This window comes from Salvelinus fontinalis, chromosome 23 (assembly GCF_029448725.1).
Source record: "Salvelinus fontinalis isolate EN_2023a chromosome 23, ASM2944872v1, whole genome shotgun sequence".
NCBI lineage: Eukaryota > Metazoa > Chordata > Actinopteri > Salmoniformes > Salmonidae > Salvelinus > Salvelinus fontinalis.
In genome coordinates this window covers 7789789-7805949 of record NC_074687.1, presented here as the reverse complement: position 1 = coordinate 7805949, position 16161 = coordinate 7789789, and the positions used below count along the sequence as shown (strand labels likewise).

Here is a 16161-nt window from a genome sequence, read left to right as displayed (position 1 = left end):
AAAGTACGTATCTCAGAGCATCGTAGCACCATTAGGTGTAAAATCTCGACTTACCCAGTTGTGGCCCACTTTTTGGAAGAAAACCACTCGATTTCGTCTCTGCGTTATATTGCCAGCGAACTTGTCACCCTCCCCAGGAGACGGGGTGACCTCGATAATTTATTGTTAAAACGAGAGGCTGCCTGGATCTTTAACTTAAAGACCCTTGCTCCCTTCAGTCTCAACGTAGACTTTGATCTGAAGCCAGTCTTGTGATTATTGTGTCTTTGCCATTGTAATTGTTTGTAGGCTTATGTAGTCTAAATTTAATCTATGGTCGTATGCTATCCATTTGTTTTTTGTATGTTCTTTGTATTTTATTTTAATATTTTAATATTTGAGAATTAACCAATGATATTAGGCCATACTTGGCCATGATTAGACATCTGTGTGTGTGTCTTTTGACACTATGAAACGAGTCACCCTGCAGTGTTTGTGATTATACCCTGGTGAAGACAGCTTGCCTGACAAAGCGTTGAGCTTTGTGCTCCCAGAGACCATCAATGGGACTGAAACAGCAAGTCGTAGTGGTGGCAGATGGTCAGGCTACCTCATCAACACGGTTTAACCTCATCAACACGGTCCTACCTCATCAACACGGTCCAGCCTCATCAACACGGTCCAGCCTCATCAACACGGTCCAGCCTCATCAACACGGTCCAGCCTCATCAACACGGTCCTGCCTCATCAACACGGTCCTCCCTCATCAACACGGTCCTGCCTCATCAACACGGTCCAGCCTCATCAACACGGTCCAGCCTCATATACACGGTCCTACCTCATCAACACGGTCCAGCCTCATCAACACGGTCCAGCCTCATCAACACGGTCCTACCTCATCAACACGGTCCAGCCTCATCAACACGGTCCAGCCTCATCAACACGGTCCAGCCTCATCAACACGGTCCAGCCTCATCAACACGGTCCTGCCTCATCAACACGGTCCAGCCTCATCAACACGGTCCAGCCTCATCAACACGGTCCAGCCTCATCAACACGGTCCAGCCTCATATACACGGTCCTACCTCATCAACACGGTCCAGCCTCATCAACACGGTCCAGCCTCATCAACACGGTCCAGCCTCATATACACGGTCCTACCTCATCAACACGGTCCAGCCTCATCAACACGGTCCAGCCTCATCAACACGGTCCAGCCTCATCAACACGGTCCAGCCTCATCAACACGGTCCTGCCTCATCAACACGGTCCTGCCTCATCAACACGGTCCAGCCTCATCAACACGGTCCAGCCTCATCAACACGGTCCAGCCTCATCAACACGGTCCTGCCTCATCAATACGGGCCGACCTCATATACACGGTCCTACCTCATCAACACGGTCCAGCCTCATCAACACGGTCCAGCCTCATCAACACGGTCCAGCCTCATCAACACGGTCCTGCCTCATCAACACGGTCCAGCCTCATCAACACGGTCACTGGTTTTGTTTTTCAGTGTTCAGTTTTGTTCCATTACATATTCAGCATGAACACTTACCACGCTGCGCTTTGGTCCTCCTCTCTTTCTCCCAACGAAGATCGTTACACCTACCTCAACACGGTTGTTAAAGGAATTTAATTCCTATATGTTTATCAACCAATTCAATTAAAACACTCTGCCCATCCATAAGAATTTGTAAGATACTTATTAGCATAAAAGGGACAGAAACCAGTCTCAAAATCAATCAATCAATAGCGTTTATTCTCGAGAGTACTGATCATATGTAACGGTTGTCCTCCTCCTCTTCGGAAGAAGAGGAGGAGTAGGGATTGGACCAAAGCGCAGCGTTGTGATATGACATGATATTTATTAAACAAGACGAAAACTAAACACACTTGAGAATTTACAAAATAATAAACGAAGTCAACAGACCTGAACAAACGAACTTACATATACACGAAGAACGCATGAACAGGTACCGACGACACAAACGAACGAACAAACGAAACAGTCCCGTGTGGTGCACAGACACGGAAGACAACCACCCACAACAAACAATGTGAAACTACCTACCTATATATGGTTCTCAATCAGAGGAAAACGTAAACCACCTGCCTCTGATTGAGAGCCATACAAGGTCAATTAAACCTGACACTTAACATAGAACAAACAACACAGACTGCCCACCCAGCTCACGTCCTGACCCACTAAACACAACTATACAAAAGGAAAACAAGGTCAGGAACGTGACATCATAGTACAATTTACATCAGGTTATATAATAAAACTGACGTCATAGGTTTTAAAATGTCCTTCCTCCTCTCGGATACAATGGCAGTACAGTTAGCGTTCTTGCATTACTGTCTGCCACCTGTTAAACAATCTACAACCAACCCAAGGTCTTTCCCCTCCGTGGGTAGAGACAACATTTCCTGTAAGGAACACATCATTCCAGCCTGTCTGAAGATTACTCCATTCTTTCTAACAAGGAACACATTATATTCAGCATTACGATTATAATAAGATTCATTCATCCATACAGTAACGTAGTAGTATTCTGTTTAGTTATAATTCTAAGTCAAATGTATGCATATTTTAGTCATTATTCATAAAAATCCCGTAACAATGGTCCTACCTCATAAACACGGTCCTACCTCATAAACACAGTCTTAAATCATAAACAAGCTGGCTGGTGAGAGACGAATACATCTGATTGGTTTGGACATCATCTGTGCCTATATAAACGTCCTCATGAATTGTCTTGAATTTAATTCTTTAAATGGTCTGTTTGAACAACAATATAAAGGCAACATGTTTTTCCCATGTTTCATGAAATAAAATATCAAACCAAAGAAACCAAGATACTAAAATATACTCCGTTCAATCCATACCTGAAAGAATAACAGAAAGTGCAAAGTGCTAAGTGCAAAACAAAAAAATAAACAGATTTTAGCCTCTATAGTGTTGTCAGTACTGTACAAACTCATTGAGGAAGTATGAAAAAATAAATATAATTATTTTTGTAGCTAACCTCAACTGATGAAATCATAGTAAACATCTAATGTCACCTTATCAATAAATTCACAAAGTAAAGCTTTTCCCATAAAGAAAGAAAGATAGAAATCAAATTGCTACAGTATAACTGGAGTAAGGATAGGACATGGTCACCATTATGGATTACTGCTTGGGGACAGAAGAGAACATGTTCAGAACGAAGTTACTAAATATTGTAAACGCCGTGTATGGAATTAGCTGTGTTTTTTGGCATAATTGGTACCGTCGTAAAGCAAGTGGGCGGAGTAATTTCCCCAAATGTCCCTGTTAAAAATAGGGTAATGTCATCACTTAGAATAAATGAAGGCCTGTGGTCTAGTGTGGTCTACAGTGGTTCTTAGTCATGAGACATCCTCAATAACTTCTGTGACTTTTCTTTTCCATTGTGCTGTGTACTACAGTATGACAAGGTCTCTGTCTGTCTCTACTGTGCCAAAGACTGGATAAACCTGTTCAGAAAACGTGTCATTGAAGGTGTAGATATGACTGCGTGCTACAACATCATAAAAGGAGAGCTGCCCTTCCTCAATGTCAAGGTAGACCCCGATCTTCTTGAGATGTTCTGGAATCTTGATATCGACAGCCGGAACCGTTAGAGCCTTCAGCCCACTGACCTGCATCCGTAGTGCCCAGTAACCTGTCGACGTGTTCAGTTCAACGAAGCCTCTTCTTTGTGCAGACTCCCTGGTTATCCCAATCCTCCAGTCTCTCTTCCCTTCCACCCCCACCTCCCAGTAATGCCTACCTTTGGTAAAGCCCTGCGTTCCCAGTGCACACCACCACCCATCATACTTGTGAGATGCGCGGTAGTGACCGTATCCGTCTCTAGGATCATGTTTACTCTCTATTATTTTTCCCACTCTCACACGTTTCTGATTGTTGGACACGATGAAATCTGGATTGGCTGATTCAGGGTCCAAGAGAATGTCAACTGTAAGTTTAAAAAAAAAAATGACAGGATTATTGATTTACATAATGTAACAATATTCTTTGTGAATAAAACAAAAATATTAAAAACAATTCTGAATTAAGACTGCCATTGTCATGTTGAAAAATCATAATGGTTTAGTAGTTTCATTTACCTGATGCTTTGCTTATCCAGTCCCATACTGAAATAAAACAACGTTTGAAAACCTGATGAGTTTACAACCGAAAAGTAATTTGAAAAAAGTGAATTCAACTGAATTTATTTTTAATCCTACTGCTTACCTGGTTGTGGAATCACTGTGGTGAAGGCTGAGGACAACATGAAAGCATTTTGAAGAAATGTCAATTCATGCAGGCATTTGCTTAATCGAACAGAAAGTGTTTGAGAAATGATAAAATTGGTTTCGTGCAGATTTAAAAAGTGTTTGAGGACTGAAAAAAAAAAGAGGTTTCGTGCAGGTCAAATGATATACTGAAAGTATTGTGTAGGCCTACAGTCAATGTAATACTCATGTTATCTTAGCTCATGTTGAAAAGGAGATGTACCTGAGTGTTTGAATCTCTGCTTGGATTTGAGCCACAGCTCTGGGATGGAGCCCTGTACGACAAAGTGACCGATGATTAATGATGAATTATCCTACTAATCACTCAGAAATATTTACGTCATTTAGCAGACGCTCTTATCCAGAGCGACTTACAAATTGGAAAGTTCATACACATTCATCCTGGTCCCCCCGTGGGAATTGAACCCTGGTCCCCCCGTGGGAATTGAACCCACAACCCTGGCGTTGCAAGCGCCATGCTCTACCAACTGAGCCACACGGGACCAAATATATTCCAACATCATAAATTAAGAGAAAAAAAAAAACCTATCCTACTAGGTTACTATCATGCCACACCTCTTGAGGCTGTTCCTGTAACACAGTCCAGATGAGGAAGTCCATGACAGGGAGCATGTTGGGTAGCTTCCCTCTCTTCCACTGTGCCTCAAGATCCTGCAGGACTGAACACACATCCTCTCCTGGACACACTGAGTCCTACAGAGACACAGAAATTATATGTGAGAATTTACTAACCTTAAAAAGTTGAAATGCTTTTATTTTTGTCATAATAAGCACAGGTTGTTTTAATTATTTGTTGTTAGTTGTGAGACCTGTTTTCGTGATTGTAGTCCTGCAGCCCATTCTGAGACGATGCGCTGAGCTTCTGCCAGTCTTCTCTCAGCCTCTTTTGGAGATGTTCTCTCCTCTACCTCATAGTCCTCCCAGCAGGTACGCAGGGCCTTTGGTGAGCTCCTGCTTTGCCCCACGGATATCTTTAAAATCAGATGTTTGTCACTCGTACACAATCATTACAGCAGCATTGCATGGATGCATTAATGTTGCTGTTTTTTTTTTGGTGGTTGTTATCAACAGTACCTTTGGTAAGATGCTCAACTCCTCCGCCCATTGTAGGATGAACTGTTGACACTCTGCCAGGCTGTAGCCATCCTCGTGGCTGGAGGTGAAGTTATCTTGATACTATGGAGATAGAAAACACATATACAACTGAAAGGTTGAAGGGAAAACGCCTACCTGTTCCCCTCGACCCTCGTCTCTCTCTCTATCTGTTTTGAATGGCAGGGTAAGCAGCACATGCAATTTGCATGTGTCCTTTTACAATGTCAAACTCTTTATTCTTATCTCCCTATTTTTTGGTATTTATTCATTCAAATGTTCCATGGCGATCAGATGATGCAATGCAAATGTTTGTGTTACCGTATCGGGCCGGTTCTATCCCTACTGCTCTTCTATTTCTGACACGACTTTCCCCGAAGTTCTCCTTGTTCGGGAGGTCAACGTCACCGGCTTTCTAGCCACCGCTGATCAATTTTCCATTTGTTCTGACTCTCTACACCAGCTACACACAGGACCGTTACCATTTCTGAACATGTAATGCTGTTGAGTAGCACACAGAGTTATCCTGTTCAGATGTTAACCAGGCCTACCTTTGATATCCGATGTAGCTCTGTGGCCAGATCTCTGATTATGGCTTTACACTCATCCAGAGATGGAGACTGGCTTGTTTCCAAGGTGGTAATCCGAGAGGGCCCCTACACAGAAAACAACTATTAGGAACTCTATAGTGTCTCAATGACTTGACACAACATGACATGACTTGACATAACAATACAATACCAAAGCATTCAATCAATAATTCTGTAAAAGTATTACATTTACCTTTAAAAAATTCTTAACAATAATATTACATTTCTTCAGTGGTCTTGAGATTATCTGTAAACAAAAATAAATATGGTAGAAGTTCATCAACACTGGACCTATTCTAGAATTAGATGCAGAGAGGAGATGAAGAGGAAGTTGAGTTGAAGAAGAAGTTGAGTTGAAGAGGAAGTTGAGTTGAAGAGGAAGTTGAGTTAAAGAGGAAGTTGAGTTGAAGAAGAAGTTGAGTTGAAGAGGAAGTTGAGTTGAAGAAGAAGTTGAGTTGAAGAGGAAGCTGAGTTGAAGAAGGAGTTGAAGAGGAAGTTGAGTTGAAGAGGAAGTTGAGTTGAAGAAGAAGTTGAGTTGAAGAGGAAGTTGAGTTGAAGAAGTTGAGTTGAGGAGGAAGTTGAGTTGAGGAGGAAGTTGAGTTGAGGAGGAAGTTAAGTTGAAGAAGAAGTTGAGTTGAAGAGGGAGTTGAGTTGAAGAGGGAGTTGAGTTGAAGAAGAAGTTGAGTTGAAGAAGAAGTTGAGTTGAAGAAGAAGTTGAGTTGAAGAAGAAGTTGAGTTGAAGAGGAAGTTGAGTTGAAGAGGAAGTTGAGTTGAAGAGGAAGTTGAGTTGAAGAGGAGGTTGAGTTGAAGAAGAAGTTGAGTTGAAGAGGAAGTTGAGTTGAAGAAGAAGTTGAGTTGAAGAGGAAGTTGAGTTGAAGAAGAAGTTGAGTTGAAGAGGAGGTTGAGTTGAAGAGGAAGCTGAGTTGAAGAAGAAGTTGAGTTGAAGAGGAGGTTGAGTTGAGGAGGTTGAGTTGAAGAAGAAGTTGAGTTGAAGAGGAAGTTGAGTTGAAGAGGAAGTTGAGTTGAAGAGGAGGTTGAGTTGAGGAGGTTGAGTTGAAGAGGTTGAGTTGAAGAGGTTGAGTTGAAGAGGAAGTTGAGTTGAAGAAGAAGTTGAGTTGAAGAGGAAGTTGAGTTGAAGAGGAAGTTGAGTTGAAGAAGAAGTTGAGTTGAAGAGGAGGTTGAGTTGAGGAGGTTGAGTTGAAGAAGAAGTTGAGTTGAAGAGGAAGTTGAGTTGAAGAGGAAGTTGAGTTGAAGAGGAAGTTGAGTTGAAGAGGAGGTTGAGTTGAGGAGGTTGAGTTGAAGAGGAAGTTGAGTTGAAGAAGAAGTTGAGTTGAAGAAGAAGTTGAGTTAAAGAAGAAGTTGAGTTAAAGAAGAAGTTGAGTTGAAGAAGAAGTTGATTTGAAGAGGAAGTTGTGAAACTCTGAAGTTGTTTACATCCAAAAAAAGAACAAGAAAAAAAAACTGGCACCCAGCCAACAGCGATTTGAAAATAAAGGTTGCACACACACACACACACACACACACACACACACACACACACACACACACACACACACACACACACACACACACACACACACACACACACACACACACACACACACACACACACAGTGTAAATTGACTTCTCTGTTGTTTTCCTTACCTGATAAAGGCTGAGATTAGGCTTCCCAAATGGTTCTGAACAACAATCATATGGATGCGTTACTTTTCCACAAGATTTGCCAAAACTTCCAAAGCTCTGGCAGTCCTTAAATGTTTCTGGAAATGACCATCACAACCAATGAGCACAAAGCCATTAACAGCAGATCTCATTTGTTTCCAAAAAAACTGCAGGGTAAAAATAGACTTTCAACAGCAACAATAACAACATAAAAACATATATTATTTAATCATACTGCTTGGATCAAATTTAATAAAAAATATGCATTTTTGAATATTTGAAAAAACACAGTGAAAGCTATAAAACAGCTCCAACATGCCATATGTGCCTCTCTGTAGTCTTACTGCAGCAATTGACTCACCTGCAGTCCTATTTTTCATTGTTTCTGAAGCTTTTATACATAATTGAAATGTCTAGTACAGAGTTAGTAGCCTAGCCTGCTCCCCACAGAGACTGAAGAGGAAATATTCAGTAAACAGGATATCAACTGTAACTCGACACTCCCCGCCCCCTAGTGCGCAACAAACATTCTTTTCATTTCATTCTTTCAGTCGTAGGATTACATGTTGGGAAGTTAGGGTTTTATGAGAGTTGGACTTGGAAAACACCAAAACAGGAGAATTGGATAAATACTTTATTTACCCTGTTGGCATATTTGAAAGGAAAAGCAAACCAGTATGGGGAGAAAATGCACGCTGTTCCAAACGACTGAATTCATGTTCAATACCATAGCTTGTTGTTATAATCCGATAGGGTGTAAATTTCCATTTTAATGGTGAGGTGTCAGAAGTTTGATTTTCAGTTTGTTAAAGGAATTACAAATGCAAATTCATATTCACATTGACGGACAGAAAAGGCTCGTCAAAACAAGAACTGTACTTGCAGTTGGAATGACCCAAACAAACCCAACCGGTTTTCACATCAAAGGAGGCTCCTCTGAGAAGGAAGGGGAGGACCATCACACTCAATGAATTTCATAAAAATTGAAATAGTGAAAAAGTTGTCATTTTTAGATACAAGTATACTAAAATAATTATTCACATGGCACCTAATAACTGACTAGAACACACTGTTTTAACATGAAGGTCTACAGTAGCCTCAACAGCACTCTGTAGGGTAGCACCATGGAGTAGCTGGAGGACAGCTAGCTTCTGTCCTCCTCTGGATACATTGACTTCAATACAAAACCTAGGATGTGTTAGTTCTAGTTGCTATGTTGACGATGATGTTAGCTAATGTGGTGACAACGATGTGGGCTGTGTGTTGCGATTATGGTATGAAGGTTTGGCATTGAGCCTGTTTGGGATGCTCTGGATTGACATGTACGACAGCGTGTTCCAGTTCCCGCCAATATCCAGTAACTTCGCACAGCCACTGAAGAGGAGTGGGACAACATTCCACAGGCCACAATCAACAGCCTGATCAACTCTATGTGATGGCGATGTGTTGCGCTGCATGAGGCTACTACTTCACAGGAGAGCAGTTTGAACGTAAACGCGGATAAAAAATAAATAAATGTATTGTATGTATTAAAACTGCGAAAATGTTGCTCTCCACTTTCTGGAGGACTGAGTTTTGAAATCAGTGGAGACGCATCCATGAATGATGTAACATTATACGGGTAAGAGTCTGGCTAGCTACATTATCTGACATTAAATGTTTCTAATTTTGAGAGAAAGAGACATTTTCTTGGCTAGCTATAGCCTAATGTTAGCTAGCTAACGTTGAACCTGTGTCACGTGTGCTCCCTCTCCGCCCTCTAGGTCACCAGGCTGCTCGTTATGGCGCACACCTGTCACCATTGTTACACGCACCTGCGCCTCATGAGACTCACCTGGACTCCATCACCTTCCTGATGACCTCCCCTATATCTGTCACTCCCTTTGGTTCTTTCCCCAGGCATTATTGTTTCTGTTCCTGTGTCAGTTCTGTGCGTTGTTCGTGTTTCTTAGTTGGTATTATGTTGTGTTTATTGATTAAAACACTCAATCCCTGAACTTGCTTCCTGACTCCCAGCGCACATCGTTACAACCTGGTAGGTTAGCTACCTGCAGATTCATGCAGGGTAGTAACGTCATGAGTTGGGATTATGGTTAATTGTTTAGCTAGCTAGCTACATGTCTTAACAAAAGACTCCACTATGCAAGTAACCATTTCGGGTGCGTTCGTAAATTCAGTCTGGCCATCTACTCCGATTTCAGAGCACTCTCGTCTGAGTGTGCCAGAGAGCGCAGAATAATTGATGAATTTACAAACGCTCAATACCCGTTGAATATGGCTGGATGTCAGTAAACTTCAGTAAACTCATTGACCAGAGAGTCCACTGTGTAAGGCCTGGGTGTCGGAGTGTGGAGTCAACACGCAGGAAACAGCAGGTGCCAAATACAAAATGTTCTTTAATGAACACGGACAATCTAGTCCACCCTATTAACACACTGGGTGTACTATCTAACCAACCCCAGACACGGGGAAAAGGAACACAGTCCAGAAAACACGTAGCACACAATCAACACCACTACTTACAAGCAAACAATCCCGCACAAAGAAAGGTGCGGGCCGGCTGACTAATAAGCCCAACTAATTAACCCTAATACACCACAGGTGAACCCAATAACCACATAGGGAGGGGGAGAAAAAGATCAGTGGCAGCTAATAGGCCGGTGACGACGACCGCCGAGCGCCACCCGAACGGGAAGGAGAGCCTGCCTCGGTCGAAGTCGTGACACACTGTGCGAAACGCTCTGAATTTACGAACGGACAATTTGACAGCACAGTTGCAGTCACCAACGCTCTGGATAACATAACAGCCTAACCAGCTCTACTTGGGCCTATAATATTCTGTGAGATGTTCTCTCACTTAGATGTCTGGAAGTAGCTAGCAAGTTAACTTGGGTGCTTGACTGCTGTTGTTAGTACAGAACGCTTGGATCAACCCTTAAAGAGATGGGTGTGGCTTATTAAGAGGGTGTGAATGATGCTGAATGGGTGTAGACAAAGAAGAGCTCTCCAGTAGTAGCACCAAAACATTCAAAGGCCATTTTCTCAGAAATGAGTTTACAAGTTAATCAACTTTCAAAGCAAAATTCCTTTCCCAACTGTAGTGTATAAAATACCATTTTGTAGCTCTGAGTCTCTACTTTTATCCAATGTAAAAAAAAATACCATTTCAAATTTTGCTACATACTGTAAGACCGATTTGAGCCAGTCGGTTACAAATGCTCAGATGTTGGCACTGGCTTCTGTCTTTTGACTGAGAAGTGAAACTGAAAGCAAACAGAAATACATTGTTTACTTCAGGATCAGTTCCACAACAGTGCAGATTCCCTCTGATGGCAAGCAGCAGTATGATAAAGCTCTTGTTCAAATCAAATCAAATGTTATTTGTCACATGCGCCGAATAAAACAGGTAACCTTACAGTGAAATGCTGACTCACGAGCCCCTAACCGAACAATGCAGTTTAAAAAAAGGAAAAAAGAAAATAGGAATAAGAAATAAAAGTAACAAGTAATTAAAGAGCAGCAGTAAAATAACAATAGCGAGACTATATACAGGGAGTACCGGTACAGAGTCAATGTGGAGGCTATATACAGGGGGTACCGGTACAGAGTCAATGTGGAGACTATATACAGGGTGTTACGGTACAGAGTCAATGTGGAGGCTATATACAGGGGGTACCGGTACAGAGTCAATGTGGAGGCTATATACAGGGGGTACTGGTATAGAGTCAATGTGGAGGCTATATACAGGGGGTACCGGTACAGAGTCAATGTGGAGGCTATATACAGGGGGTACCGGTACAGAGTCAATGTGGAGGCTATATACAGGGGGTACCGGTACAGAGTCAATGTGGAGGCTATATACAGGGGGTACCGGTACAGAGTCAATGTGGAGGCTATATACAGGGGGTACCGGTACAGAGTCAATGTGGAGGCTATATACAGGGGGTACCGGTACAGAGTCAATGTGGAGGCTATATACAGGGGGTACCGGTACAGAGTCAATGTGGAGGATATATACAGGGGGTACCGGTACAGAGTCAATGTGGAGGCTATATACAGGGGGTACCGGTACAGAGTCAATGTGGAGGCTATATACAGGGGGGGGGGGGTACCGGTACAGAGTCAATCTGAAGATCCAGTTTGACTATTTTTCCAGACAAAGTTCGACTTATTTTTTACTACAGTAACTAATATAACACTCAATGTCGATAGAAAGTATTATGAGTAGATGCAATGAAAAACACATATCACGGTTAAATGTAATTTTCATTCAATGCGAGCTGAAAATAAAAGATTTTCAGTTGCTAGAAAGACCTGTACAATAAAGTGGGTGGTGGTGAGCTCTATGTAAGCCTTTAAACCTACTGTATGTGCATATTTACTATATATACATAACCTTCTAGAAGGTTATCTCATCTCCACAGAGGAACTCTGGAACTCTGTCAGAGTGACCATAACTCTAGGAAGATGAAACTACAGAATAACTAGCTCTCTGTCTGTCTCAATGGTGTGAAACAGATTGATCAAATCATAGGTATGAAACTACAAAAAAAAAACATCCCTCTGTCTGTCTCAATGGTGTGAAAAAGGGGGTAAATCTTTTCAGATTGATCAAAGTCGACATCAAAAGTGTAAATATGCCGCCTTTTCGCTGCATCATAGAAGGAGACCTGTCCCTCCTCTATATCCAGATAGACCCCTACCTTTGAGGGTACAACCTGGTTCAGTATAGTGACTGGTGCAGTTGCACCCGTCATGAGTTGTCCAAGCTGCAGACGCAGAGTCCAGTAACCTCTCTTTGGACTCAGCTCAAAAAAGCCTTGTCATGTTGCTGACTCTCTAACCCCCCCCCCCTATCCTCCACTCTGCCTTGCTCCTGACCCCCACCTCCCAGTAATGCCTTCCTGAGTTAAAACTTTTTGTCCCCAGTACACACCACCAACCATTGTACATTTTGAGGGTCGTTTCATGGTAATCCCAGGGGTTCTCAATGATGGTGTTAATTTTCACTCTTTTCCTGTCAGGGGACAGTAGGAGACTTGGGTTGGCTGTTTTTTAATCCCGTGTGATCTTAGCTGTAAGGAGATAAATCAAATGAAGTTAGAAATTAGAAAGATATTTGCAGGAGAAACCTTACTGTTTGTGACAAGATTTTTATGATGGTAATAAAAAAAACTTCCTAGTTATATCATCCTAGATACACAGGCAACCAATTAAGTTTCTGTTCATACTAGAACACTGAAACTAGTTTTTGCATGTTATTAACTCGTTTGAATAAATATTTGCGTTGGCAATGAACCATACCAACCTGATGCTTTCGAAATCCATTTCCAAACTAATGAAACAGACATTTAGAATCATGTTAGCAATGAGCAACTACAAAAATTATGTTTATTTAAAAAAAAACAGACGTTAACTGTGGAATTTGACGTACCCGAGTCAGGAATGTGATTCAGAGTCACTAAGGGAAAAATATTAAGAGAAAAACAAAACATATTAGATGAATTAACTGATTAATACAATGTATATGTTGACTTCTATAATAACACACAATGGTAGCAGACACTAACCTCTGCTTCTGAACCACTGCTTTGCAATGGAGCCCTGTAAAATCAACAGCCATGTGATTCCACAGTTCAACAATGGAGCCCTGTAAATCAACAGCCATGTTAATCTACAGTTCAACAATGGAGTCCTGTAAAATCAACAGCCATGTTATTCTACAGTTCAACAATGGAGCCCTGTAAAATCAACAGCCATGTTATTCTACAGTTCAACAATGAAGCCCTGTAAATCAACAGCCTGGTTAATCTACAGTTCAACAATGAAGCCCTGTAAAATCAACAGCCATGTTATTCTACAGTTCAACAATGGAGCCCTGTAAATCAACAGCCTGGTTAATCTACAGTTCAACAATGGAGTCCTGTAAATCAACAGCCTGGTTAATCTACAGTTCAACAATGGAGCCCTGTAAATCAACAGCCTGGTTAATCTACAGTTCAACAATGGAGTCCTGTAAATCAACAGCCATGTTATTCTACAGTTCAACAATGGAGTCCTGTAAAATCAACAGCCATGTTATTCTACAGTTCAACAATGGAGCCCTGTAAATCAACAGCCATGTTATTCTACAGTTCAACAATGAAGCCCTGTAAATCAACAGCCTGGTTAATCTACAGTTCAACAATGGAGTCCTGTAAAATCAACAGCCATGTTATTCTACAGTTCAACAATGGAGCCCTGTAAATCAACAGCCTGGTTAATCTACAGTTCAACAATGGAGCCCTGTAAATCAACAGCCATGTTATTCTACAGTTCAACAATGGAGCCCTGTAAATCAATAGCCATGTTATTCTACAGTTCAACAATGGAGCCCTGTAAATCAACAGCCTGGTTAATCTACAGTTCAACAATGGAGTCCTGTAAATCAACAGCCATGTTATTCTACAGTTCAACAATGGAGCCCTGTAAAATCAACAGCCATGTTATTCTACAGTTCAACAATGGAGCCCTGTAAATCAACAGCCATGTTATTCTACAGTTCAACAATGGAGCCCTGTAAATCAACAGCCTGGTTAATCTACAGTTCAACAATGGAGTCCTGTAAATCAACAGCCTGGTTAATCTACAGTTCAACTTCATATAAATGTCACTCATAGAGACATGAAACATGTCTGGTCCCTGTTGATCTCGAGTTTCCTCACATTCTGTTTCTTGTGAATTTCCCAGCAGGTATCTAGTAAACAACAGGTCAGGTGGTTTATTAACAATACTCTCTGTTTGCATTTCCCAACAGTAAATCACGTGTTACTTCCTCAACAGCAACTGACTGTCAACACTGTTTGCACATGATGTGTGCTGTGTACAGTATGACTGTTGTATTAAAACCGGTTCCAGGTTTAGCTGGGCGGTTTCCCCGGATACAGATTAATCTAAATCCTGGATCTCCATGGAATATTATTTTTAGTCTAGGACAAAAATTTATTCTGTGTCCGTTTTAATTTCCCCATGGTGTATTTACCTGTCCAGGCTGTGGTGACTGCCCCATGGTGTATTTACCTGTCCAGTCTGTGGTGACTGCCCCATGGTGTATGTACCTGTCCAGTCTGTGGTGACTGCCCCATGGTGTATTTACCTGTCCAGTCTGTGGTGACTGCCCCATGGTGTATTTACCTGTCCAGTCTGTGGTGACTGCACCATGGTGTATTTACCTGTCCAGTCTGTGGTGACTGCCCCATGGTGTATTTACCTGTCCAGTCTGTGGTGACTGCACCATGGTGTATTTACCTGTCCAGTCTGTGGTGACTGCACCATGGTGTATTTACCTGTCCAGGCTGTGGTGACTGCCCCATGGTGTATTTACCTGTCCAGTCTGTGGTGACTGCCCCATGGTGTATGTACCTGTCCAGTCTGTGGTGACTGCCCCATGGTGTATTTACCTGTCCAGTCTGTGGTGACTGCCCCATGGTGTATTTACCTGTCCAGGCTGTGGTGACTGCACCATGGTGTATTTACCTGTCCAGGCTGTGGTGACTGCCCCATGGTGTATTTACCTGTCCAGTCTGTGGTGACTGCCCCATGGTGTATGTACCTGTCCAGTCTGTGGTGACTGCCCCATGGTGTATTTACCTGTCCAGTCTGTGGTGACTGCCCCATGGTGTATGTACCTGTCCAGTCTGTGGTGACTGCCCCATGGTGTATTTACCTGTCCAGTCTGTGGTGACTGCCCCATGGTGTATTTACCTGTCCAGTCTGTGGTGACTGCCCCATGGTGTATGTACCTGTCCAGTCTGTGGTGACTGCCCCATGGTGTATTTACCTGTCCAGTCTGTGGTGACTGCCCCATGGTGTATTTACCTGTCCAGTCTGTGGTGACTGCCCCATGGTGTATTTACCTGTCCAGTCTGTGGTGACTGCCCCATGGTGTATTTACCTGTCCAGTCTGTGGTGACTGCCCCATGGTGTATTTACCTGTCCAGTCTGTGGTGACTGCCCCATGGTGTATGTACCTGTCCAGTCTGTGGTGACTGCCCCATGGTGTATTTACCTGTCCAGTCTGTGGTGACTGCCCCATGGTGTATTTACCTGTCCAGTCTGTGGTGACTGCCCCATGGTGTATTTTCCTGTCCAGTATGTGGTAACTGCACCATGGTGTAATTACCTGTCCAGTCTGTGGTGACTGCCCCATGGTGTATTTACCTGTCCAGTCTGCGGTGAGTGGTTTAGTTCCACAGCCCACTGCAGTATGAAGTCTTGACGCTCCTCTTGACAAGATCCTTCCTCAGTCAGTCTGGTCAGAAGGGAGATGTCTCTGATCTGTGAGGACTGGTACAGGACAACTGATTATGACTCATGACCGTGTAAGATAAGGTCACATACGTTCTGTTCACTACACAGAGGGACGTACCTGAACTACCCTGCTCAGTTCAGCAGCACGTTCTCTGATGATTCATTTAGACTCATCAAAGGTGAAAACATCTTTCTCTTTGTCAGTTCCCTGGGGAAAGAGG

The 16161-nt window shown here is 42.5% G+C and overlaps 1 protein-coding gene and 1 pseudogene across 1 annotated transcript; both read right to left on the bottom strand.

Moving 5' to 3' along the window:
* Positions 1–1828: 1828 nt before the first annotated feature.
* LOC129820809 (E3 ubiquitin-protein ligase TRIM21-like) lies at positions 1829–8453 on the bottom strand. Its single transcript, XM_055877793.1, has 11 exons — positions 8013–8453; positions 7634–7749; positions 6182–6235; positions 5950–6054; positions 5381–5482; positions 5116–5277; positions 4862–4999; positions 4509–4560; positions 4245–4271; positions 4118–4144; positions 1829–3966 (listed from the first exon to the last, which is right to left on the bottom strand). Exons 1-11 carry the CDS (start codon positions 8029–8031, stop codon positions 3431–3433), a joined length of 1338 nt encoding a protein of 445 aa, XP_055733768.1. The 5' UTR covers positions 8032–8453; the 3' UTR covers positions 1829–3430.
* A 3093-nt stretch (positions 8454–11546) lies between these two features.
* Positions 11547–13223, bottom strand: LOC129820810 (E3 ubiquitin-protein ligase TRIM39-like; annotated as a pseudogene).
* Positions 13224–16161: the final 2938 nt, after the last annotated feature.

Coding starts and splice junctions, on each gene's coding strand:
- LOC129820809 (XM_055877793.1), bottom strand. Junction 5,278..5,380: donor AGTTGAGCATCTTACCAAAG/GTACTGTTGATA, acceptor CTGATTTTAAAG/ATATCCGTGGGGCAAAGCAG. Junction 4,561..4,861: donor TACAGGAACAGCCTCAAGAG/GTGTGGCATGAT, acceptor TTTGTCGTACAG/GGCTCCATCCCAGAGCTGTG.